We start from the raw sequence: 27,288 nt of genomic DNA, 5'->3' as shown, positions 1-27,288 counted from the left end.
CGCGCAACAACGCTCCAGCCATTTAAACGGATGTGGCACAATGCCCACAGATACAGCAATTTTTTGTGTTATTTATTTATGTATTTTTTCAATGGGCTGCATAAGTGTGAGGCTGAGAGAACATCGAATATCCTTATGAAGCAACGTAGAAAGGTACAGAAGGTCTAGAGAACCGGTAGGGGAATGTTAAAGGGGCGCTAAAGCGCAAAAGTTTCTACTCGCGGAATGAAAGACGCCGTTACCTTGACGCCAACACAAACGGAACGGTAGTCGTTCGTTGCGTCGTTCGTTACGTCGTTCGTTGCACAGTTGTTCACGTGAGGAGTGCTGGCCGACGCGATATCTTTTCTATACCGGCTCCCGAGCGGGAGATAATGAACAGGCATGAAATGAACACACAATAGACACGAAAATGAACGAAAACACACACGGGAAAATGAAGGAACTCGGCAAACGGCAGTCCACACGTGCACAGTTCCTGTGACTACCACGGGGTGGCGGAACTAATGGCGGCGCCCATTCCTTGAATCGCGTTTTTGTGTATAGTGCCGTTTTGCTCCGCGTTTATCACTGATAATAATGCCGAAAATCCGACGCGAATTGGTGGCCTTGTTCCTGTGCAGTTTCATGTAACACATGGCAAGAGCAGACGACGCATATTGAGAGTATTCCGGGAACGTCAGCCGGACAAGGCCAATCAATGAGCGCCCTTTGGCGCAGACGAGACCAATCAGGGAGCGGCTGGAGGGACCTCGGTAGCCTTGGCGACCGTCCGACCGACCGACAGGCGGGCGGGCGAACCGGAATACTAGGGGAAAGCGTCTGCTCTGTGATCCGCTTGCGGAATGTTGTTTCTGTTTAGCGTCGGACGTGTTCGTACAGCCAGGAGCGTAACATCGTGTTCCAAGCAACATGGTCACGTCAGAACTCACCCTGGTAAGCGAAAGTCGGCGTATTTACCGAGGACTTTCCACTTAGCATATTGCGATGCGAACGTCAAGCAGACGACCTCGCAGACAATCGCCTGCGCTTCGCTCCCATTTGTGTGCCTGCCTTACGTCATCATGGTGTAAGATGCAGAGGGAGTGCGAATCTTTGAAGCTCGTTTATGTAATGTGTCAGCTTTTTTCGGAAGAGAGACTCTGCCAGGTTGACTGTGAAGTGGTGACGAACGTACCGTATCAGTTTCATACATACGTTCCCGGATGCGATAGGTCTTCAGGACGAGAGCCACCAATATATCAACAAGAGACTGTTCTTGTTCTTCTTCTGAGTGGTGACGAACTTGCTGTATCGGTTTCACACATACGTTCCCAGATGCGATAGGTCTTCAGGACGAGAGCCACCAATATATCAACAAGAGACTGCTCTTGTTGTTCTTCTGAGTGGTGACGAACTTACTGTATCGGTTTCATACATACGTTCCCAGATGCGATAGGTCTTTAGGACGAGAGCCACCAATATATCAACAAGAGACTGTTCTTGTTCTTCTTCTGAGCTGAGGACAGTGACCGGAAGAAGAACAGTATCGGTTCAAAATATCGACGGCTCTCGTCCTGAGGATGCACGACGATGGCGAGAGCGGGTGCTTTATTGCACAAAGCAATTAGGTTGGCCATGCATAATGTATAACTAATACCGTGTTACGATGTTAATGTACTCGGCTACTTTTATCCGCTTTATCATGCTACACGGTTGTGAAACTTTGGTATTTGGTTCATTACGTCGTGCACGCATTGTACTGAACCGCCATGGTAATGAGGGAAAAACAGTGACTTTTCTACGTGTCGTATACTTGGCGAGATTTTAATCCTCGAGCATATAAACGCGTCAAGCTCTGACGTCAAAGGAACGAAAATTATACGGTAATTCCCATTGGTAGTCATGTCCACGTGACCGCTCTTGCGTTGCCTTGCGGGCGGCGGCGCCTGCGGAGTCATGTCACAGCCGGATAGGCTTCGGTATATTCACGGTGCTTTTCTCTGCAGTCTGTAGTCGAACCTCGTCAATACGACATTCGTTACGACGACACTCGTTAATACGACATCCCCGCTTTATGACCGTTTTTCGCGGGAACAGTTGCCTCCCAATGGCCTCCGCATATAACTCTTGTTCGTTAACATGACATTTCGTTTATATGACAATGACCGGTAATTCGCTTTATGACCAAACGTCCGTGGTCATATTAACGAGTTTCGACTACTCCGTTTGCTGTAAAGCTAGGAGTGCGCGGGTTCACTTCGATGCATACAAGTGCCTTTCGCACGCACTTGGTGTAACTTTGGTGTCACTAATGTGTCACGTGGTTGCTGTTAGCATATATAGAGAACCGGCGCCTCGCGTTTCCCTGCCCTTCTTCTATACAGGGAGTTAAAAAGCGTACAGTATGCAGGTGTTTGGCAACGCCGGCCCGCTCCCCGTTTCAGATTTGCATAAATCACCGCCTTGCCGTAAAGCACACCACACCGGCCTCTGTGCGCAGGCCGATGGTAATCCTCTTGGTGGCCGGGCACCCTTGTTTTGTTGTTTGACCACGCTGCGCCTTCTTAATGTTGATATATTCCCCATTAGAGCCATTCGGATCATTAGGCGCTAAATACCTCTCGCGTCATTGAGCAGCGGGGCTGGCAAAAGGCGATAAACTCCTCAAAGCTGTGGGCTACGGGAATGCATTATGGGCGTGACGATGGGTTTGTGAAAAAGCGCGTCTAGTGCAACAAAAGAAGAAGAAGAGAAAAGATTGAGGGGAGATTTTGTTGCAATGAAGGGAAAGACTGTGCGGCCTGATTGCGTGAAACGCTTTGGAGGTCTGGTGAGGTGTCTAACACGCAAAATGCTTCAGTCACATGCTCAATACGGCACGTATTGTATGAGAGATGTGGTAGATAACTTTCTTTTGAAGTAGGTAGCATAATATGTGAAGGCAGTAATACATATATCGGGAGCGTGTTCAAGATTCAACGTTTTGGAGTAGAAGAAAACTCCAACCAACGAGTCAAGGAACCCTCCTCCAGAAAGCCTTGTGTCAAAATGGATTACCGACCGTTCACTTTCTGCAAACATCTACGACTATGGTACGCCACCGTGCATCAGCTGCACGGTCTGCGCCTCTTCTGGAACTCCTTCACGACGACCAGCCCAGCTAACTGTGATCGACAAATGCAATGTAACCATTATCATCTCATCATTCCTTCCTTATCTTATCATGCCTATCATTCATCATCGTTCATCTAATCATTCCTATAGTGGCACCCCTGGCTTCCCGCCAATGCACAACTGACATTCTCGCCCCATCTATGCTTGCAAGGGTTGTTCCAAGGATCGCTTTACGGATGCCACGAAACATCTCTCTCGTCAAGACGCTGCATTCATTCATCGGATGCGACTCAATGTGGTTTTTACAGCGCAGTGGCGCTACCGCTTGCGTGTAGGTTGATTCTCCAAGTTGTCGTCACCAGGGTGATCTGAAAGATCTAGAGCACATCTTTCTGCATTGCCCGCACCATACCAACCTTTCCCCCCTTTCGTGTTTTTTTTTTGTTTTGTTTTGCAATAAACCTATATCCCCCCCCCCCAACCTTTCAGAACCACACAGTCTCATGTGCGTCTCGATCAGACGAACTCTTGACTGCGGACGACAGTTCCCCGATCGTCATTTCTCCGTATGTCTGTGTGTGGTCCTGCCCCAACAACATCTCCTACTATATCTCCTGGATGTACGAATTCCTTAGGACATTATTCGTGCATCCAGAGGATATCCGGTGTTGTTGGGATGGTGAGAAGAGAAATCCCAGGTGCAAAACCTCCGTAATAAATACGGTAGCAGTGATGTCCTATATCATATGTTATCTACGAGGGGCGTTCAAGTCAAACCGGGACTTTTCATTTTTTTCTTTTAAAATCAATCAATCAATCAATCAATCAAACCGGGACTTTTCATTTTTCGCGAAAGTAAAATGAACTTACAGGTGAGAAATTAGTTTTATTTTTCAACGTAATCTCCAGCTGCACTAATCCCCTTGCCCCAGCATTTCACGAGGGCTTGGATGCCAGCTGCCAGAAATTCTTACCGGCGCGTACCAGCCATGATCGGACCTCATTCTTGACCTCATCATCACAGCTGAAGTGGTGGCCCCCAAGGAACGCCTTCAGTGGCCCGAAGAGATGGAAATCCCTGGGGGCGAGGTCTGGACTGTAAAGGGGATGTGACAGCAACTCCTAGCCAAGCTCCTGTAAGGTGCGTGTCGTGAGATGCGCGGTATGCGGGCGTGCATTGTCCTGTAGGAGGAGGACTCCTTTGGTGATGAGGCCCGGCCGCTTTTGCTTCATGCACATTCCTGAGAACCTGGCAGTAATATGCACTATTGATCGCACTATATACACTATTGATATCGAGACATGTTATCCGTCGGTCCTTGAGGATCAGGGGCTCCACAAATTGGATGTTCTCAGGAACTCTGACACTGGACTCTGAGCCGCCCCGGCCGGGATCGTCCTGCACTGATGTACGGCCGTCTCGGAACCGTTTGCACCACTCAAAGGCTTTGCTGCGGCTAGGTGTATCGTGGCCATACTGAGCCTGAAGTCTTCTGTGAATTTCAGATGACTTTACGCCTTCATTCACGAGAAACTTCATGACAATTCGCTGTTCGATGTGCGCGCTCAACTCGTTGTTAGGCCATCTTGTCCGGCACGTGCCTTCTGTTTTGCAAGAACTTTGGACTGCCACGTGGTGAACGCGGAGGCTTGTCGCGTGTGAAAATGACGAAAAAGAAGTAGCGCAAGCCATTTGTACACTCAGGAGACAGGAAGTCCCGGTTTGACTTGAACTCTCCTCGTACTTTGTCTTTCATGTTAACATCCGAAATTGGACGCTAAGAGACTGAGGGCAGTGCCTGCTTGCAAGTCCTCTAATTTCCCTCTTTCCTCCCCTTCCAGCCTATTTTCCAAAGAAACCGAGTGAGTGAATAAGTGAAAAAGAAAAAATAAAGATAAATCGAGAAAATTGGCACCACAAACGCGGAAGAAGCCAAGGCTTCCTCATACAGAATGACTAGCTTTTTTTTTTTTTTAGCCACATAATTATGTCTTTTGTTGAGATTCATTCGTTTACAGTGACTGGAGTAACTACTAGCGCGTAGAAATGTCCCACAAGCGTGAAGGAGAATTGTCTTGTGGCTTGTATGGTAGCATAAACTCTTATTGTAGGAAACCCCCGTCGATGACGGGCATGTAGTTCCTTAGGATACGCCGGTATTGATTAAGTGGCGTAGGGGGCTCTTGAGGTCGCTCCAGGGATGATAGCAGGAATGGCACCTTCAGACGCTTATGTCTGTATATTCACACCGCTAAAGTGTTTTCTCATCCTGACCACGGCGAGTTATAGGACCGTCTGATGAAATGACTAGGCTCAATGACGCCAATACATCCTCGGCTAGCTACAAGACTAGAAAAGCGCGTTGATGAGAGACATGCGTATCTGAAGAACGCAACAGGGCAAAAGGACTTACTATTCAGGGACTACTACACGGTGACAGCTTTCAAACCGCTGTCTCTGTAGTAGTCCATCCTTATGCCCTATTGCGTTCTTCAACTATACTTCGTCGGTATAGAAAGGCATCTCGTCAACTTGCATTTCTATCCGAGACACTACAATGGTGCCCTCCACCACCTTGAAGAAAATGATACGAGGTTTCACAATGTTTTAGGCCTTGCCACCTGCATAAAAGAGAGTCCGCTCGATCAAGGGCCCACGGGGTGGGATAGCAAGTTGTAATCCGGTTATGAACGCAGGCACTCCACGGGAACCGTCCGAAGGGTGGCAGTCACTCGGCGTATGGCAGAGATGGATCATCGCCGTGTAATTACTCAAACCGCGTCCAAGGCCATTTCTGGCGACGCCCGTTTTGCAGATTTCATTGTGCCGATTACATCTCATGGTGTCTTAATAACCTCGTTAGGCATAGTCCATGTAAGGGACGCTCGATTATAAGTGGAGGTGGTCCAGCATATACGCCCGAGCTCCAACCTTTGCTGTTGTGACGCAGACCGCCTTACTGCTTCCTCGGGTGCGCTGTGCGAGCTCCAAAATGGATGAAGTGCACGGTTGTTAGGAGCTCCGTGTAGGTGGAAGAGGAACAATTGTACGCGACGAGAATTCAGGTTAAGGTGCCATCACAGCCTAACAAATATGCTATTCTTTGTTTGTTTTTTCTTTCTTTCTTATTCAAAATCCGTCTCGTTCAATGACACTGTACGCAACAACAACAACAACAAGATAGATGAATGGAGGATGATGATGGTGTGGGATGTTTCCCTGCGTTGAGTGCAGGACCCTACCCCATTCCAAAAAGGTTCGCATGAAAGGATGACGAGGGAAGGCAAAGTACGCAAAGTATAAAAGTTGTTAGTAAAATTTGCGCACTTCCATGAATTTTCGAGGACAAAAAAGAAAAACGTCATTGTTTCGACTCCTCCAAGAGAAAAGCGTGATGAGACGGGCGTCCGTTGAATTGAGTTGAGTTGAGAATAAAAAAGGAGAAATAGGCACTGATTACGAGAGCCGGCTACTCCAGATCACTTAGGAAAACACGAATGGCTATCTACAATAAAACCAATGAGTGACAAAGACTCTCAGTCAGTCACTCACACACACTGTCCACACACGCGGGCGTCCGTCTTCCAGCAACAGGGTATCATTTTTATTATTTCGTGTTAGCGCCGCGAAGCAACTGTGGCTATAAGTGGCGTACAGACAGCGGGAAAGAGTGGGGGACAAGGAGTTAGTATGCGACCTGGGCTGACTTCAGAGGGAACTGTGGCAACATTCGTCTGGAAAGCTTGAAGCTCAGGTACCACAGCTGGTGCCGGGATTCGAACCCGTGGAAGGCGATCATCCTGACCACTATGCCACGCGAGTTGACGCGACAGCGTATGTACGTTCTCGGTCTCCCCTCTCCCCCTCTCTCCTCCTCGAGGAGCTATGTTGCCAGACGGATAACAGGTGGCGCACGCTGTGACGCCACAAGTCGACGCTAATTTTTTACTGCTTCCGCGTCACGTACAGAAAGAGAGAAAAAAAACATTTTGGGCAAATGCAATGTGGCACACGTAAATTGCAATGACATAAATTATGAATAAATAATAGGTATACGAATAAATCAATAAATAAATTAGGTAGGATCCCGAAGACGCGAGATTTAGACCGTGTAGTGGGGGGACTGTCATCCGTTTTGTGACCTGGAGTGTATGCAAGTTTTCATAAGGAGTTAGGTGCACGGTAAAGCGAAGAGCAGCGTCCCTGAGAAACGTGAAGCAGATGAGTACTCAAGTGGGTGGTCGTCGTCAAAATTCATTCCATTTGTCGTCGAAAGGTTGGAGGGGGGGGGGGATGCGCCTTCCATTAGTCATGATGTCCGGACCCTCGCGGTCGTCCCACCTTGCAACATCAATTAATTTCCAATGTGGTCGTCCATTACACGGCGTGGTACCCATGTTTCCGGCTGTTTGCCCCATGGCCCCCTGCGGAGACGCGCAAGTGCAGTTTACGACGCTTCTTTCAGTCTGCACTCATTCAGACGACTATGCTAGTACGGGTTTGTTGAGGTTCGTAGTACATCGAGTTCTTCCAGTAGCGTTGCTGCCGGGCCTGTACGATTAAAATCAACTTCAAGTGGCACTAAAGTGAAAAAAGAAAGAAAGATAGATGGCGTTACGTTGACACCAACACAGCAGGAACGGGTTTCCTCCGTTGAGTCGTTTTGATTTATTTAGACCCCGAGTGCCCAGAGCGGGAGTTCATGGGGCAAGTCATGCCATATGTCGATAGTATGTCAGGTACAACAATAAAGGAATACAATAAAACAATAAATACAATAAAACAATAAAAGAAAACAATAAGAGCACGAAAATTGACAACGCTAGACAAATTAATTCCAGACGATTCGATACATTAATGATATGACAGGGCTTTACGAAATGATTCGGGTTGACCTTTTAAAATTACTTGATGTGGCAGGCCATTTCATCCTATTGTATAGCTAGTGGGAAGAAAGTGAGTCGGGAAGAAGGAAGAAAGTCGTTCGCGGTTTATGCGTAAACAAAACTGCAATTCGCCCTTTCACTCTTCCTCTCCTTCAATGCGGAACAGTGTCCTATTGGTCTCCTCAAACGATTTGTCCAATCATCGCGGGAGACCGTTTGAGCTAAGAAAATAGGACGCCGCCCCGCATTCTCGCGGTTCTTGAGAAGGAGAGGAAGAGTGAAAGTGCAAATTGCGGTTTCGTTTTCACGCATAATTTTTTTTTTCGATTCCGTGTTTGCGCCGCGAAGCAACTGTGGCTGTGAGCGGCGTACAGATGTGGCAAGATGGAGAGAGGACAGCAGGAAGGAGTGGGGTTAGTATGCGTCCTGGGCCGACTTCAAGGAGAAATGAGCCGACATTCTTCTGGAAGGTCCGAGGGAAAACCCAGGGAAAACCTCAGACAGCACAGCCGGTGGCAGGATTCGAACCCACCACCTCCCAGTCTCCAGCACGACATTGGCTTGGCCATGCCGCTGGTCTCGCTCATAAACAGCGCAGTAAAGAACAAGGAGTCCGTTCGGCAGTGACACGGCACATACCAACCATCCATCGAGTGTCAATTTGTCAAGTGTCATCCATCAATCAAAGTACGTGCCGAATCTGTTTTTACTGCGGCATTCAGCCTGTCCCTCAAGTCCGTTCGATGCAGCCAAATCCAAATATTATGTCTTCGCCTATTTACGCTGAACGTTAAAGCTATAATGACCGGGATGTTTGTTATCGGCGCTCCTGTTCGGCGCACTCAACTACCATTGCTCCTTCTCCCTCGTCTTCGCACATGCACAAAAGACCCTTTAGCCGCGCCCGCTTGATTCTTTCACCCCCTCTGCAGAGCTCGTTCCTCCAGCGCGGCGTCCTTGATGGCGAAAACCCAATCTTGCCAAAAAGCTGCCCAGTATCTTTTAATATAAAGGAAGGCACGTTTTGCTGCGCCGGGCATCGGACCGGCCCCCTGACCCGCCGGTAACGTTTAGCAATGGCGGCAATTACTTAGCACGTTTCGGCGACGCCGAAGGTCAATTAAAAAGGTGAGCCTTTCGTCTCCCCCAATCGGCCGTTTTCATCGCCAGGGCTCTGGTAACGAGGCTGCGTCCCGCCTCCGGGATTCCTATCGGTGAGCACCATCACACCTCTGCTCCGGCCACGCTAACGCCCAGACGCCGCAGCCGTGTTTTTTCTGCCTCCCGGAGCTGCTCAAAGTTACACCTTGCTAATTCTTCCTTAGCAGCTGCTGCCACGTATGCTGCTGCCACGAGAAGCCGAAAGTTCAGGGACGCTGGATTGTTACATGCCGTTTAGGGCACTAATCTCTCTCTTTCTTTTGCGTGCGTGTGCTTGGTGTCAGTATTTGTAATTACTAATATATGGCTGCCTACATAGAATAGAATAGAAATATCAAGAAAAAAATGGAAACGTAGGTCGCGCTGGTGCGACCAACTGTTCCAGGGCGCTTGACGTGTGGAAGCACTGAATGATTTAAAAAGATTATTTCTGCACGTATGTCCTTGCGGTTGTTCGTCAGTGCACACAGCTCAGGTTGCTGGTGCTGCCTTGGCCAGCTCCCCAGTACCTTCTCAACACTATAACCCTACAATCAGGCTGCCTACAAGCAGGTGGTACTTGTATTCGTTGTATTGATAGTCATATTGCGATATCTGCTGTTCGAACTACTATAATCCTGAACCATACAAATGTAGTGCTCATTCTAGCATTCCGTAATACTGTGCTTGTTCTTTCTGGCTCAAACGAAATGCGAAGATATTTTTGAGGTCCAGGATAAGTTGGCACATAGGACGTTATATGCGAAGAGTTCAGCAGTAGAGAACACTTGATCTCTGAGCTCATCAGTCATCTAATGGAACTGCGGAATGCCCGGTCTTCAGATGACGTTGTCAGAGACTTTAACGACTGAGACAACGACATGACGACCGCACAATTTGGAAACCTCGCAAGTTTCACATACGGCATTGGGCTCACGACAGGCGTATAGTTATGGAAGTTTCCACCCGGCATTCAGCTAGAACACTGCACTGACATCTGGTCCCTCACGAAGAACGATGATTGATATCTCTCGTTCACTGAAAGGCTTACAGGAGCACCTCAAACGAGATGCAAAGAACCTCTTCACGCCGTTGACTGTTCTAAAGAAAGAGATAGAGTGAACATAAGCTATAGTGAACATAAGCTTCACATGCTTTCCCTCAGCGCTGTGCCTTTCCCGGAGCTTCTTCACAGATTCCTTCGGCTTTGTCGAGTAACACATTGTCTAGAATCTTCCACTGCGTTCTGCGTGCATTAAGACAGCGTATATACCGCCAAACGCTGCAGCGCTGTAAGTTCATTCCTGACTATACACAAGAAATGCTTGTCAAATCCAGTAAGTCAGGGTGCTGCTTTGAGTGCTGCTACACAAGAAATGCTTGTCAATTCATGAAGGTCAGGGTGTTGTTTTACGTGCTGTTTTAGAACGACACGTTACGAAGGGCTGCAGAGCTGCAGCTCGACCGTCCCATTGCCATGTCTAATGCAGGCATCCTGCTTCCTTATGCAGCCAGAAGCTACAGATGTCGAATGTCTCTATATACTCTCTTCCTTTGACTAAAAGCTCAAAGCAGAACAGCCATGATCGACTCCCTATACCTGTAACCGTTTTCACACCTTTAAAGGTGTAATAATGTGCATGGCGCACGCCCTTTTTGGTGTAATTTTGCTAATTTCATAATGGAGTACGGTTGAGCACGAGTCGTCTCCCGTCGCATGTTGTCTGTTCTCCAAAAAACGCACTCTTTCAAAATATCAACATTGTTGAACAGTATTGTAGACACTTGCACGTGCTCCGTGATTGGTAGCGACGCATATATGCATTAGCACGCATCTACGATATCCAAGACATAATGAAAGCAAGATTTGCACTGCCACCTGATCTTTTATATTGCTTTCTGAATTTTGTAAAATATCATCCTGGAAATACAATGTTAGGCAACCAGATTTATAGTGCATGGCGCACACCTTTAAAGGTGCGAAAAAGTTTACAGGAGTCCTCTCAAGTCAATGCATCCGCTATCAACACAACCCCGTCACTTATGCTGCAGGGAACAACAGTACCAGAAGCTTGTGAGCATATTTGATAGAGGAAGCTAGCGTGCCTTTATGCGTCGGGACACGTCATCCATGCTACACTGTGTCACAAGAGGGCGCGAAGGACCCTGTCGAACCGGAATCAGAAGCTTAAAGTGGGACTCCGCAACAAAATCACCACAAAGGTTGTGGTATACACGTAATCGTTGGGGTGTCAGGAACATGTACGAAATATCTCGGTGCTAAACTGCGCAGATTTTACTCAAACGAATTATTACGAAGCGAGCGCTTCGTCTCTGTGAAGCGAGAGGGCGCTGAAAGCAACACACTGCTGACATCATCCGGCATCCGGCAAGGGAGAAAGAATGCAGGCTTGGAAGCAGACGACAATGTTGGGTGACGTCACGGAATCCTCCTCCGGACGAACCGCCGTAGTATGGGGCTCTGTTTTCTGCTCTTCGCATTTCGATTTCGGTTTGCTATTGTCATCATTTACGAATTATTTGCTCGCGCAAAATGAAACCGATTCGGTATCGAGGGTGTGGTCCGCGTTCGGTATGATGCTCACCTAATTTCCATGCGAAGTCTCCCTTTAAATGACAGTCTCCCTCTTGTGACACTGAAGGAAGGGAGCTTCGTTCACCTGACTTGTTCACCTGCATGCGACCGTTGCAGGTCAAACTTGAAAACTATGGTGGCATGTACTAAACGTGGACGACTCTCCTTAGAACGCATCGATGAATGCCACGTGTTTATATCTCACGAGCATTTGAACTGGATAGGTACCGACAGAGAACCGACAGTGTATCCGTGGGTTCGCTTACGCTTTCGAGCGACGCTTTGCTAAATGTTTTAACCTGCAAGGCGGAAGGTTCGCTACAATATGAATCCGTAATGTATTCGTACCTACACTCGTGCTCTACACTGCACTTCGAGCGGACCTTGTCAGCGGATATTAACACGAATGCACACATCCAATTCCCTGATTAATCACCCCAAAGTACACGTTACATGCGCAGTGACCGATATTGTGAAGGCAGCCCCGACCGATCTTCCACCGAACGCAACAGGAAATGCCCAGATGGTGGTGATGTTATCGGCACTTCAACATAGATCTCCCGGGCCTCCCGCAGCACCTTGAGAGCATCCTCTTTCCGACGACTCATATGGAGCAGATGGCCGCTGGGAAATTGGCTGTTGATTAGCTGATAAATAGAGATATACGTCATTTATTATTCTCTTAATTGCAGGCGACCCAGCATCCTGTCAGCTGACTGTCTCCGAGTGAGCCTGATCATGTTGTTGATTGATGCTGATCGCCACTGGACGTCGTGCACGATCGCCGATGCCACTGTGAGCTGTAGACACTTACGATTGCCTTATGAGCAGATGTACCACGTTGGAATTGCTTTCCCGTACGCGTTGTGGGAACTGGGCTCCGTTCCTTGATGGAAAGTAGAGTTCAATACGGTGTGTAATATTTTTCTTAATTGTGTTTTGATTGATTGTGTGTTTCGACTGATATAATAGGAATTTCACTTGAGTGTATAGCATATAAGGAGAATTGGTTGGATTGGATAGAAAACAAAAAAAGACGGAATAGTTTGAGTGTTACAAGAGAAAGAGAGAGAGCAAGAAAAAGACGGGTGATTTCTCGAAAAAATGGCAGCGATTCTAGCAAACAGGGCCATAATGTACGTCTTTTTTTCTCAACAAGCTGGTAACAACCAGTAGTCTTTCTCCTCTAGAATAGCGTGCGTCCTCACATTTCTGTATGAGCATGTTTGATACCAATGGTGGTGGTGATGTTGCTTTACCAAGTTGTTCGTCAGCCAGTATGGTGGCGTGCTCCATCGGACACATACAACATTGGACTAGGACACCCCAGAAAGAGAACATCTTTTTCAGACAGGCGCCATCTCGTGCTGCGTCTGCCTAAATGATGTTCTCTAAAATGATTAAAAACAAGAGCACGTGGGGAGCGGGTGGTCACACCGATGAGCCATAGTCTCCTCTATACTTTGGTATGCCTTGACTTGGCTTGGCTCAAAGAGGCTACCGGCGTGCATCGGGCATAGAACTGCTTAGCCCAAGAGTGGTGTGCCTATAGTGGCCCACCATTGTCCAAGCCTTACGCCTTCTGCACCGCGACGCCCTCTGTCGTCGTCTATCCCAACTTCGCTACGGCACTGTGACACTGGATACCTTACTGGGTCCCGGTCTTCAGCCGACCCAGTGGGCCGTCACCACTGCACTCCTCTGCTTTGTCCACGCTTCGGACCTTGTCAACGCCTTGCGATTGTGTGACCGTGTGTGTGGCTTTTTCAGTTTTAGTTTTCTGTTCTTCCTTTTTCTGTTCTTTTCTTCTTTCTCTGTTTCTTTTCATTTCTTTCCCCTTTCCCTTTTTTTTGGAATAGCAAGCCGACCTCCGTCTGACTGACCTTTCCTTTCTTTTTTTCATAATAAACACATCCCCCCTCCCCCCTTACGCCTTTCTGGGATTCTCCGTTTGCCGCAGTGCCCTCTTCCACATTTTCGGGAATTACAAAAAAAAAGAGAGAGAGAGAGAGATCCAGTAAGAATCAGTACAAGAGGCAGCTTTGTCAGACATCCCGAACTTCGCACCATGGTCCGGCGAGTGCCAACAAGCACGTGAAGTCCACGACCTACTAGATTATAACGACCATGTCATAATCGGCAACCCCTATGAGAAGCCCGTCCGCACAATCCGCTAGGGGCGCTACGCATCGGCCCGCGAGACGTATATCATGACTGGACAATGGAAATTTGAATCTTGAACGCGCTGAAGCGGACGTACGACTACCGTAGCAGACGACAGTAACAGCTTCTATGAAAACGCATAGAATGATGATGATAATCAACATTAGAAAGAAGCATCTCTCGTGGGAGATCCACTGCTTGTACACACATACTAAGGTAAGCTAAAGTACAAAGTACTGTAAAAATTGAGGAAGCATTAACCGGGCCGATGGGTAGCGCCACCGCTAGCCTCCAAATGCGGCGCTGGGAAGGGGTCCATATGACACGGTCGCTATAATCTAATTGGTCGTGGTGAAGACCTCCGTAGCACAGGACGCGGTTGTTTAACGCCAAGATGAGTACTCGTTGCAAAACATCTACAACGAGGCACTCCCAGTAGGAGCAATGAATTTATTTCACTCTTTCCGGATGTTCATGGCTTATTGTTGTGGCTGTTGATTTATTTCACTGTATGATTGCCCATCCTCCGTATGCAACACGCTATTGCGCATATGTCTCCTGTGCATCCGGTGGTACCACGCCTTTAGCGTTGCTTGTCAGAATGGAGTAGTATCACTAACATGTACACCATTCGTACTGCCTTGTATAGGCTATGTATGACGGATCCAGCCGTACGTAGCACCCTGTTGTTCCCCCACATTTGCATTTATGTACATCCAAAAGGCAGGCTGCATGTACGCTTTGGCTGGACCACTTGGTGCGTGATCGCAGTCAGTCCTTCACTCGAATGCCACAACCAGTTAGAAAGAGAAGAATATCTTACGCACACATCTGAGACACCACTGGGGTCGCGATCAATCTAATAAGCATTGTTTCTCTTTTGGTGCGTCAACTTCAATAATGAATCGGTTCTTCGGCAGCCAGCAGTATTATCCACACGGGCCGTGAAACAGGATTCAGCACGTCATTATTAACGTGGGTGCCGTCACGATGCACGGTGATCGTGAGCTCTCGGATGTATGCGGTTTTATTATTTGCCCGTCCTCGGAGCTCCGGGCGAAGGATCCGGTCAGAGACAAAGCGCTCGATAAGAACGGAATGTAATTAATCGGTAATTACGGTCTGGTCTCGAGAAAATTGCCAGTGACGGCTGATTGAGATAAACTGGAGAACACGAAGCCAACAGTTGGTATAATTAGAGCTGAGGTTCGTTTATGGGCATATCGAATTGTATGCGCGTGATGCGCTCTGGCTGGCTTCTTTTTATTTATTTATTTTTTCTATATGTGCACTCCTCCCACATTAGAGCGAGTACATGTACAGACTTTTTTGTTGTTGTTGTTGTTCACGATGATAGGAGCGATTATTTGTAATTTATCTAGCGCGCGTTCCTTAGCTTTAGTTGCAAAGTGCTTATATTGGAGAGAAGTAAATGGCTGCCTAATTGCCCAGCTTAGTATGTTCACTCTGTAGGTACGCTAAAGAAATAAATAGCTAATAGCAATGTGTGCACCAAAGCACATATAACAGAATAAACGGATTATAAAGCGCTTTAAATCAGGTTTTAGTGTATAATCTCTTTGATAGATCGCATTCATGTGAATAAGCTGTGTTCAAAACATGAATGGCAGTCTTTCCGTGTAGCTTTCTCACATCCTTTTTTTTTTCTTTATCACATCACCGTCACATTCTCAGAAAAAAAAAGGTGTGAAAAGGTGGTAACTCCACGAGTTACCCCCTTATGCGTACATTACCTCCTTGCTGAAGACCGCAAGGGGTGTGACTATACCCTCGTAACCACCTTCATGGTAGGGTGATAAAATCTTGCAAAGTTTGTGACTGTGTGCATTTGTTAACACAAATGTTGCGTCTCTTCAGCCAGGTTAGCCCAAACCTCAGGTGAGAAGTCCAGAGCGCATGTGCCAACAAAGAGGAGTCGCCTTTCCATCAGTTATGTTGAGCTGTGACATCGAAGCTGCGAAAACGCTACACCATAGACATATTTTTCACTGCACAATGTGAGGAACTCAATTCAGGGCATGTCAACAGTAGGGTTGAACAGGGCATCCTATACTGCAGCTGAATTACGCAGGTTATGTGAATGATTACGGCTTTACTTTACCTTGCGGTAGCGTTGGTCCGCGCATGCTTTGTGGTGCGCCCGCGTTACCGGAGTCACTGCGCTGTATCGAAAGCAAGTATCCATCATCATGTCTGTGTACCACGAAGATGGATGGAGTAGATTGAATAATTTAGAGCAACTACACTATATCAGGCGGAAACTCTCAGAAAGGAACTTTGGGACACCAGCGCGGGCCGTATCCAGGAGACATAGACCACAGTTGCTCAAGTCACTGCAGAATTAAATACGCACATCGCCTCACCTGTTTCCATCAGCCGTACGCTGTCCGTTGCGAACTCCGGAGGCAGGCTGGCGGGATCCGTGGCCAGGAATCCGTGCCAATGCCAAGCTCGCGCTTCAGTGGTGCAGCACACATCTTGGACTTTGTGTTGCCTTGGTCTTGTAATGTTCTCTAATGACCATACTGGGAATTGTAGACCCAACCTTCTCGTGTCGCTTACCGGCATCTTTACCGCGCGTGATTAAGTCCCTCCTACATCGCTTACGGCTGAATGTTGCCTTTTCGCCGTACTACCGTTACCAGATAGGGTGCGCCAGTAGTCCCTTGTGCCCGGAGTGTGGTGTGCCAGCGACCGCGGACCATGTGATCATCGCATGTGCCGCTTATAGGCGGGAGCGTCACTTGTTGGCAAACGACTTCGCGCGGATTGACAGCCGACCCCTTGACCTCAGACTCATTTTGGGACCGCGGGACACACGAAAGCAGATGTCCGTCTTACGACCCTCCATCAAATTCCTGCAAGCTACCGGCCTGATCGACTCTCTCTAAAACCCAGTCAGCATCGTCAGCATCATCCTCATCACCATCCTCTCATTTTTCCCCAATAGCAATGGGGTAGCATTCTGGTCAATGAGCGGAAGTCATCCCCATATCATCGTCATCATGTATTTCTCTCTCTCTCTCTCTCTCTCTAATGAATCCGCCCTTACTTTTTTTTCTTTTACTCGTATTTCTTTTACGTCGGGGCATACGTTTGAGGCAGCCCTTCACAGATTTCTGTTCCGGAATATGCAGGCTGCTTTACCTGTTGTGGCGTGCTGCGCAGCTCTTCTCAATGAACCTCTAGCCTGCGATATGGCGCTACAGTTTACAAGGCGGTTCGAGGTGGGACCGCATAGCACACTTTATATTTTATGATATAGCGCAAGAATGGCGAGCCGGATACACATAATCGTGGTATTAAAATGTCCTAGAAAGTTTATTACGTTGAAAGGACGTAATAGATTTCGCCTGTTGCTTTTTAAATGTATCATTACTGTGCTTTGCCATTGAGTGTCAAATATTGGTCATTTTTCAGTGTACTTCCTAGCACACTTACAGGTGCATCCTTGTTCTCTTTCTGCAGAAGACGGGTCTTCCGCAACGACCCCACTTACACTTTGCTCTCCCCGACGAACTCATGCACCCTCTACGCATCTCCACCCTTCATCCTCTATCCCGCATCCGTCTTTCTTTTTTTTTTGCTATAGTCGTGACGAGGCCCACTTCTGTGTGGCCAACAACTGTGAGCCGATCCTGCCATTACCCGCCCCCCCCCTTACACGTGTTAATCATGAAAAATAATGACGTGTTTTGATCAATCAATCAATTTAACCTCTAGAAAGCAAACGAAAGAGACCGGCATCGCGAGAACCGGTCAACAATTCATTATATAGCAGTGCAAAGTCTGTCCCATAGAAAACACACAATGGGGCCGCGCGCCCGCAGGGCAAGGAGGATTGGGCGAGTTAAATATGGCAGTCGTCGAAAAAGCCAGACAGCCGCGGAATTTGAACCACGCATCTCTCGATTGCCCATCGAGTGCGTTAAACAATTACGCTACGCTGGCATCTGCCCTCCGACGACTTACCAAGGGGCTTCGTTCAACTAACGGAATACGCACTCATCGCATTCTCTCCGACATTTCTTCTCATATACACACATATACATATACAACACTGTGCGAGGCAGCGGCATCTAGTGAACACGACGGGAAGTAACATTTCTAGAAGGCTGAAACACACAAACAGACTAACACAACACAAACCTCAAGGTGCCTAAGAACATCAACAACTGAAATATGGCAGTGTTAGAAGAAGCCAGACAGCGGCAGGAAATAAAGCTGTCGTTTGTCGTTCCCTGTAAGAACCGTTCGCGCGGTTAGTTATCAGCACGAGGTACCTTCGTGGGCGTGATGAACTATTTGCGCACACGCGACGTCCTCAGCCTAAATGACAAGTGCGCATGAAAACCGCTATACGTAGAATTGTTGCACACGCTTGGCATCTCAACTTCCTGGTAGCGACACCTCTGTAGCACAACTTTCCTCGGGTTGAGGGATTTGTTTCGTTATCACCGCTTACCTACATTATTAACAACAATTCCACTTACAGTAAACTCTCGTTATAACGAAGTCAACAGAACTAGAAAAAGATCGATATAGGCAGGGCAATGCGATAAAACCATAAGTGCCACAAAAAACAATGACGATACCCTCAGAAGCGCGCGGAAGCCTGAAAAGATATTCAGGCATGCAGAGAGATGTCGGTTGTAACTGGCGAGAACCTTCGACGCCTTTTTGATTGTTATGGACAGCAAAGCTAGAGAGTGAGAAAATAAAAGAGGCGAGCTGGACATTCCGTACGAACTTTAATTGGCTCACCCTTTGCACTAAGTGGACTTGGGCTTGCAGGACACTTGGAATAATTGGGTTCGAAATGCATACCGGGACAGCATGAGGCTTCGAATAAAGCGATAATTCGAAGAAAAAAGGCGATTTCGTTAATACGATGCTTTACTGCATTTGGCAACTCTAATAAGAACTCAGTAGAAAAGTGAATTGAAAAATTGACAACGGTACTGACAAAACAAGGATCACAGGTATTTCGATTCTACTAATTTCCCGCTCAAAATACGCCGCAATAAGTCATTCGAATATTAAACGGTAATCCTCCCTGTTTTCCACGATGACAGGAGCAACGCAACAATTTGCGCTACGAGCGCTCCCCTAGGGGAACAATTTACGTCGTAATTTATTATTGCGCGATTTTCCTCAAATAAGTGTGTTTGCTCGCGATGCTAATCTCGCATAGAAATATCCACACTTAAAAACACTTGTCCACAGGTCGTTCGCACACAGCTGTGTGTGGCGAATATCACAACGTGTAACAAAGTAACGGAGAATGTTGTTGACGATGCCAGTCGAACTGTGTTTTTTTGACTGTTCATGTGAGCCACGGGGGCTTGTCAACCAGTTCATGTTATTTATGGGGCGCTGCACCTGCACCCCTCGCTGGAACGTCCCCGAATGGGTCAGTGTAACCCGATACCCAAAGCAACGTCTTCCGAGAGGCGCATCTGGTCACTGTTTCTTGTGCCTCTGTCTCTCCCTTCTTTTTGTAAATAAAATAGTCGTCTCTTTTCAAAGCTACGAAGTGGTCGTGTGTTTTCTGGTCTCTGCGAAGTTCGGGCGCCCCCCGACGTTTGAGTTCGACGGACTTACATTTTTATCAGAAGTGGGATAAGGACTGATTGGACTGATGAGCAGGTGAACATTCTCATCAATTTTGACTCATCTGGACTTTAGCCCGTAAGCACCGACGGTAGACAATGCCGAGATTGCAACGAAGACGCCCTCAGGGATCGAAAACTAACAGCACCGAAGATAACGTTACGACCAGCGACGAACACCAGCAGCAATCTGGTTTAAGCGACGAAGACGGCTCGTCAACGATTATCGAAGCTCACGACGGCAACGACGTTTCAGCAAAAACGATGACTGAGCTGGAAAAACTTATCAAGTATATGCAAGAACGTGACGAAGTTCGTGACAAGATGTTCTACGACTTAATCTCATCGAAGAGGACCGATGGCCAAGCCCCTTCTGCACGCATCATGCCGGATATCTCCAAGGAGGTCCATGTGTTCGACGGCGCCGGTGACGAGAAGCAAGCAGAAGAGTGGCTAGAGACATTTAAGCAGCTGTCCATCCAGTGCCAATGGACTGAGCCTATGAGGCTAACCGTGGTACAGACGAAGTTAAAGGGACCTGCAGCAACATGGTATCGCAGTAAGTCAAAGGAATGTGATACGTGGGAACATTTTGAGTACCATTTTAGGAATATGTTTGTGCCTGTTACTAATCCTGTAACTAAGTACGAAGAAATGCGCAACAGAGTTCAAGTTAAGGGCGAATCAGTGCTTGATTATTTTATGGATAAGATGCATCTCTGTAAACGCTGTGAGCTAAAGGACGACGAAACGAAGGAAATGATCCTTCTAGGTATTGCCGACAGGTCAGCGTACCAAATGCTTATGCCTAAACATCACAGCTCATTAGAACAGCTACTGCATGATCTAAAGCGTCACGTCCGATTGGAGAAAGAAAGAAATGACATGTTTGGCAGAGGAACTCAAAAATCAACGCCCGAAAACAAGAAAAAAGTCGGTATCAGTGCAACTGAAAATTCAATCCAGACTCGTAAAGGAGGAATGTGGGCCCCTGCAAAGGACTCGCAGGGCAACCAAAAATGTTTCAATTGTAACGAATACGCTAATCACATAGCTAAGGACTGCCCCAAAGAGAAGAGGATAAAGTACTGCACGACATGTAACAAGTATGGTCACGGAAAACGAGAGTGCAAGTCGCGAAGTGAGAAAGCGACGAAAGAATCCCTCTGCGTCGGCGACAATGGACCCAGCAAATACGTAAAACAAGCCGTCATCAACGACGAAATATTGGTGACATCATTTATTGATCAAGGTAGTGCCGTAAGCATGATTACAGTTTCCGCAGCAGCGAAATGTGGACTGACAATTTTCGATGTCGCCGAGAAGGATGCGCTGTACGGACTCGCGCAAAAGAAAACTATGCCAGTTGGAAGGACTGTCATTAAGATATCTATCGATGACATCACAGCTGAAGTCCCAGCCTATGTTGTGAGCGATGATGTGATTTGTTACGATGTACTCGTGGGACGAACTCTGCTCGACCTTGACAATGTTGTTATGATTAAGGCGAAGAACTGCATGAAACTAATCGACAGTCGAAAGGACGGCCCGTTTAAGGATTTCACACTGGACGATGGTGACATTAAATATACTCTGAGGAACGAAGGGCCTATTAAAGTACCGCCAAACTCCGTGCAGTTGATAGACGTTAAGGCCGAAAACAGCGATGATTCAGGAACTGTTATGCTTAACTTCTACGAGCAAGACATCGGATGCCTACTTGAGCTACAAGATGGAAGGACGCGAATTCCGATTGTAAACAGAAGCTCCGATGAAATAACAATAAAGAAGAACTTTTCATTCGGTAGAGCGGTGAAAGTAGACCCAGTTTCGACACACGTTTGCGAGCTCAACGACGTTGACGAGAGCACGGCACAGGAGATAGAACAAGTCCATGATGTTTCTCCAGTGCTCACAGTCGAGGATGCCGTAGGTGCGCAATGCACCATGGAACACGAAGTACAATGCGGACCGACGGTAACACGAGAACAGAAGCGCCAACTGATCACATTATTGACATCTTACCGAGATTGTTTTGCGTTAGACATCCACGAACTCGGAAAAACAAAGATGGCTGAAATGAAAATCGAAGAAATTGATGATACTAAGCCAGTCTACAGCAGACCGTACAGAGCAACGCACGATGAAAGGGAGCACATGCGCACCATTGTTCGGGACCTCAAGGAGGCAGGAATAGTAAGAGACTCTGTATCGCCATACGCCAGCCCATGTCTTCTAGTTAAAAAGAAAACAGGAGAGTATCGCAAGGTTGTCGATTACCGACGGTTGAACCAACAAACGAAGAAGGATCGATTTCCCATCCCTATCATCGATGACCAGTTAGATCGCCTAAGCGGCAACGTGTTTTTCACAACCCTCGATTTAGCGAGTGGCTACTTTCAGGTTCCCATGGCAGAAGAATCAATTGAGAAAACTGCATTCATAACTCCAGATGGCCACTACGAGTACTTGTACATGCCGTTTGGTTTATGCAACGCTCCTAGTGTATTCCAACGGCTGATAAACACTGTACTAGGACAGCTCCGGTTCAACATAGCTGTCTGTTATCTTGATGACATCCTAGTGCCCGGGAAAACGTTCGAAGAAGCCATAAGCAATCTTGAGAGCGTATTGAAAGCTCTACAAGAAGCAGGATTGACTTTAAAATTAAGCAAATGTGCATTTCTAATGCCCGAAGTAAGCTTCCTAGGATTTCAGATCACAAGTTTCGGAATACAGCCAGGTGAAGCTAAGCTCGAAGCAATCGCCGAGTTTCCACGACCTAAAGACGTTCACGAAATTCGAAGATTTCTTGGCCTTACTAGTTACTTTCGACGATTTATTCCGTATCATGCTACCAAAGCCGCTCCTCTAACGGAGCTGACGAAGAAAGGAAAGCCCTTCGTGTGGAGTGAGAAACAAGAAGAAGCCTTCACTCAACTGAAGCAAGAGCTAACAAAAGCTCCCGTTTTGGCTCTCTATGACCGTAATGCCGAAACTGAGTTACACACGGACGCATCAAAGGATGGATTGGCAGGGATGTTACTGCAAAGAGGTGATGATGGAAACATGCATCTGGTGTTCTGCATCAGCCGTAGAACCACCGAAGCCGAAACACGATACCATTCGACGCGACTCGAACTAACGGCAGTGATGTGGGCAGTAGACAAGCTACGCATCTACTTGATAGGCATACACTTCACGATATACACGGACTGCCGTGCCATAGTCTATATGAATGCCGCGAAGACGAAGATACCTCAGATAGCACGGTGGATGGACTACATCCAGGAATTTGACTTCTCCATCCACCACCGAGAGGGAAAGAAAATGGAGCATGTTGATGCGCTTAGTCGAGCTCCAGTTTCAGTTCCAGAAAACGAAAACTTCGAAGACAGACTTGACGTCTGGTACTCTGTCACCGAGGAAGAACATGTTATTGCGATACAGCATGCAGACGAATACGTTAACAGAGTAATTAAAATTCTGGAAAAGAAAGCCGAAGACAGGACAAAGCGAGAAAAAGGGGAAGTAAAAGGTTTCACACTCAAGAATGGACTGCTCTACAAGGTTGAAGAAAACGACGGCGCGAGGAAATGGCTTTTTGTCATTCCAAAGAGTAACCGCAAAGCGATGGTTATCAAACACCATGATCTCATGGGGCATAGCCATCTCGAAGAAACCGTTGACAAAATTAAGAGGCGGTATTGGTTTCCAGGATTAAGGAAATACGTTGAGCGGCACATTTCACACTGTTTGGAGTGTGTAATCCACAAAGGTGAAACCGGGAGGAAGCCTGGTAAGCTGAATCCGATTCCTCCAGGCGCACAGCCTTTTGAAGTGCTTCATTTGGACCACTTAGGACCTTTTCCTGTAAGCAGAAGCCGGCACCAAGAACTCCTTGTAATAGTTGACAATTTCACGAAGTTTGTACGACTCTACCCATCACGAAACACTTCAACTTCGAACGTGTTAAAAGCCTTGGAACGATACATAAATGACTACGACGTCCCAAGGCGCATTGTAACTGACAGGGGAACTGCGTTCACCTCAGGCCAGTTCGAAGCATTCTGTCAAGGCAAAGGCATCCAGCACGTTCTGGTGTCGACTCAAAGACCTCAAGGAAACGGACAAGTCGAAAGGATACACAGAACACTCATACCAAGGATTGCAATGTCGATTGAACGACCTGATCAAAAGGACTGGGACCAACACCTAGATGAAGTGCAACGGAACCTGAACCAAACACGAAGCAAGACAACTCAAAAGACGCCATTCGAGTTGCTATTTGGTTTCACTGCAAGACACCAAGACTGTCGTTTGCGTGACTTAGATGTCGACGAAGGATCAAGCAAAAGCATACAAACCATCCGCGAAGAAGCAAAAACAACAATAAAGCAGCAACAAGAAAAGCAATCTCGACACTACAACTTACGAAGATCAAAAGCCCCAAGATACGAAATTGGCGATATAGTCGCAGTGCGAAGACTACCCGTAAGCGGCGGAAAGCCAACCAAGGTCCAACCAAAGTATCGTGGTCCCTTGGTTATCGAAGCAGTGCTACCTAACGACACATACCGTATCACTCGTCTGAGCGGACAAAAAGGCCGCCGTTATAGCACTACGGCGCATGCCGACCAACTCAAGCTATGGAGTTCGCGTTCAGGGAATGAAGATGATGATGACGACAAAGACTCAGATTACGAGTAAACGTAAACGTGTTACATATTCCATTTTACCACGTATGTTCAATTGACATTGAAGTGTTTTATTTTTGATGCTATGTTTCAAATGCTACGTTAATCGATGAAAGCATGTCACCTGTTCAATGTTTGATGTACCCACCATGTGTTTAAGAGCATAGCCTGTTATGTGTTTTAAGTGTTCTTCATTTAGCAATGTATAACTTTACGTTTTGGCTATGATGGAAATTTCGAGGACGAAATTTTATAAGGATGGCCGAATGTGGCGAATATCACAACGTGTAACAAAGTAACGGAGAATGTTGTTGACGATGCCAGTCGAACTGTGTTTTTTTGACTGTTCATGTGAGCCACGGGGGCTTGTCAACCAGTTCATGTTATTTATGGGGCGCTGCACCTGCACCCCTCGCTGGAACGTCCCCGAATGGGTCAGTGTAACCCGATACCCAAAGCAACGTCTTCCGAGAGGCGCATCTGGTCACTGTTTCTTGTGCCTCTGTCTCTCCCTTCTTTTTGTAAATAAAATAGTCGTCTCTTTTCAAAGCTACGAAGTGGTCGTGTGTTTTCTGGTCTCTGCGAAGTTCGGGCGCCCCCCGACGTTTGAGTTCGACGGACTTACATGTGGGTCAGGCAGGAACAGAAAAGATTAGCTTGGCTCCAGGAGGTGCGCAAAGTATGTGCGTGTTGACCATCCCGGTTTTGACGCCGCGCGAGAGGCCTACCATTAAGCAGACAAGTCCATTCCAGCAAATAACATGTTTGGTAGCGCGCCTGCCGTAATTAACGACCTCACTCACAGGTCTGAGGTTGGCGATACGCACCGGTTCATATAGCAGCACTGCATTTCGAGAGGCTCCTACTTGGGTATTACATGCATGACGCGTGTTAACTATACTTTGTGTCTAACATTTTATACGGCGCTACTTGGCTTTGCAACGCGATACAGTAGACATACGAATTTCAGTCGTCTGCTCTCAAACGTTTAAGTTAGGTTAGGTTGGGTTGGGAGCAGACTGGAAAGGAAAGGAGTACCTAACAATTGCATGTGGGTCACTCAAATAAACTTAAGCTCAACGCCTTAGTCTTAGTGCAGACAGCGATTTGCTCTTTGGGAACGCTATTAAAGCAGGGTCAGCCACCATGTAGGTCCGTCCGTGGCTTTATAGAACCACGTGACAGTGATCATAGGACCAAAATTTACTGCCAACGCGTCTTGCACAATGCCCAGAGAAATTGCGAATTCTTTACACAAGCTACTGTGCCGACGCGTGCTTGCAATGGGGTGTCCTGTGTTACTGGCGCAGTCACAAAAGAGCGCACCAGACATTCTGACAATAAACATCATGTGCGGTCACAAAAGCCAACGCCTATAAGACTTAAAGGAAGGGACGCCTGGCAGCCCAGACCAAGGCGTGAAACACAGGCGGCTATTTTGCTACCGACGGCACCCAGGCACGATTTTTCATTGTGCTGAGAACCGATTTTAAGAACGTATCACTTACGGGAGTTCGGTTGCAGCGGTTTAGATCAGCTCACAGTTGGAAAGCATGGAATTGTTCCTGCCTATACCTGTGTCAAACAGCTCAAGCAGCCCCTTTGCCCCATGTGTGTGTGTTCCTTTATCTTTCTTTTCTTTTTTTAAAGGAATAGCAAGTCGGCCTACGACTGACTAACCTTTCCTCCCTTTCTTTTTTTCAATAAACATATTCCCCCCCCCCCCCAAGCAGCACATCTTATTTTAATGCTATCCGCCCTAAAACTACAATGGGGAGGGCGATACCACATAAGAAATGAGTGTACAATACAAGAAGTGAGACAAGAAATATTGGCACAATATTGGCTCGGTATTGGCAATACTGGCCCAAGATAGGGCCAATATTGGACCACTTCTGCCAATATCCAGCCAATATCGCGCCAGACATGCTGCGCTGCTCGGTATGTCATCGCTGCAGCCATGTCGGTCCTTCCTCAGAGTTAGTGATGGGCATTTCACGCAGTCATTAGCACTGTTTTTAATACCACTCTTTGGCAGTAACTCAAACGTTCTAATCGTGCTTTAATCGCCCGTTCCCTCGCAATCTCTAATTGTATGCGGGCGTCGGCTCGAAAAATAGCCCGGAGACGTAGACGGTACATCATAACACGATAACAAAGAAAAGCATCCTTTCGCACCTTGCCCTTCTTAGTTGAGAAGTTATGGGAGGAGGTTGACGAACAAGGCCTGGCTTGGCAGGCGCCCTTCTAGTTTTATTCTTTGCTCGTTTGATTCCTCGGGTACTAAGATACGGGTGATGCGAAATCATCGGCTAGTTTATGTTCGTACCGTAGCGAAAAGTCCCCGTCGTCCGTGCGGTACCAACATGCTGGTGCTATTACGACTCGTGAATGTCTTCTTCGTGACTTTTCGGGACAAATGAAATATGCGATGAAAAACGTTGCAAGCGTTATGGTGTGTGAATTATCGCTTTTATCGCTATGAGTGCCGCACGTTAGGAACGTGGTCGTCGTACATAGATTGCGCTTGATAAAGTGCCCGTATATGGGTCTCTGGGTGCAAGGAGAAGTCTTGGTTTGGATTAGATTGCATGTATGGAGAACAAAATGGCGCAATTTCTCCTGCGTCGTACCACAGCTGAATCGACGCCTTCTAAACTAAAGAAGGCCGTCCTCCTCTCCCTCTTTGGTCACGTATAGAGTCGCGGTGTCGCTCGCCAGTGCCAGTCGCCGCTGACGATTTCAAACACTAAAAGCATGTAGCTACAAGTGGCTGCCCATGCAGATTATGGCGGATTATATCACTGTGGCTACAGGCGCTGAAAACATGGCCGTGATTGGTGGACTTCTAATGACTACGTCACGTCCATTAGCAATCAGGCAAACTGCTTGGCTATAACAAGCCACCAACCAACCATTTTGTGTAATGGGCGTTGACTGACAATGTACGTCAGCACAGTTCCCTATATAAGTGTGCCCAGGACGCACATGTCGTCATATCTTTACGCAGATCGTTCGTCAATTAATCAACACCAACAACTACAGCAATTAAATGGTGATGTCATGGGTGTTTCCC

The 27,288-nt window shown here is 47.2% G+C and overlaps 1 protein-coding gene across 1 annotated transcript in view; it reads left to right on the top strand.

Moving 5' to 3' along the window:
• LOC135366776 (uncharacterized) overlaps window positions 1-27,288 on the top strand; it is a 91,199-nt gene that overhangs the window by 10,690 nt on the left and 53,221 nt on the right. Inside the window, exon 3 of the mRNA XM_064599684.1 lies at window positions 12,412-12,631. Coding sequence (XP_064455754.1) covers window positions 12,412-12,610 — 199 coding nt within the window. The 3' untranslated portion in view covers window positions 12,611-12,631. The remainder of the gene's footprint in view (window positions 1-12,411; window positions 12,632-27,288) is intronic.

This window comes from Ornithodoros turicata, chromosome 8, assembly GCF_037126465.1.
Source record: "Ornithodoros turicata isolate Travis chromosome 8, ASM3712646v1, whole genome shotgun sequence".
Taxonomy (NCBI): Eukaryota; Metazoa; Arthropoda; class Arachnida; order Ixodida; family Argasidae; genus Ornithodoros; species Ornithodoros turicata.
Note: the sequence above shows the minus strand (reverse complement) of the source record. Positions and strands in the feature narration are given on the sequence as shown.